The 554-nt window shown below is 28.0% G+C and overlaps 1 protein-coding gene across 1 annotated transcript in view; it reads right to left on the bottom strand.

The window, feature by feature from the left end:
* The window catches only part of MAN2A1 (mannosidase alpha class 2A member 1), a 229,426-nt gene that overhangs the window by 78,104 nt on the left and 150,768 nt on the right, over positions 1-554 (bottom strand). Inside the window, exon 14 of the mRNA XM_025203529.1 lies at positions 1-38. Coding sequence (XP_025059314.1) covers positions 1-38 — 38 coding nt within the window. The remainder of the gene's footprint in view (positions 39-554) is intronic.

Raw genomic sequence — 554 nt, 5'->3', positions numbered from 1 at the left:
ACCGCTCTTGTTCTGTTGGATTATAAATCAAAAGGTACCTGCAAAAATATTTTTTTCCAAATTATCTTTGTGAAAACAATTGTTTATTTTCAAGTTACTGCGTTGTTTCTCACTAATTATATAAGCAGAAACCAGTATTTAAACAAAAATCTGGTCACAATAAAAATATTTGGGAGGTAAGCAGGAAACAATGAAAAACTAACAACAATTCTTCAAAAGATTTTTAAATGTTACTATTTCTCAATCTTCAGACAGAAAAAGGTATATTATGGTACTTACAAAAGTCCATTACAATTAACAAACTGATTTTTAAAGCATTTTCATAAACAGTTATAATTACAGCCTAACGGGACAATCTTTGAGGTATTTTTTTTTTAATAGTGAATTATTGTACACTGCCTAAAAGTAAACAATTATGTTTACTGTACAATTACGTATTAATTTTACTCATCTTATTAGCGAGATTGGTGCAGCAAAAGAATAAAAAAGACAAACTTCTGATGTTTTCCAACATGTTAGAAAGAAATATTTTAGACCTGTTTTTAAGAGCCCAC

This window comes from Alligator sinensis, unplaced genomic scaffold (genome assembly GCF_000455745.1).
Source record: "Alligator sinensis unplaced genomic scaffold, ASM45574v1 scaffold30_1, whole genome shotgun sequence".
NCBI lineage: Eukaryota > Metazoa > Chordata > Crocodylia > Alligatoridae > Alligator > Alligator sinensis.
Note: the sequence above shows the minus strand (reverse complement) of the source record. Positions and strands in the feature narration are given on the sequence as shown.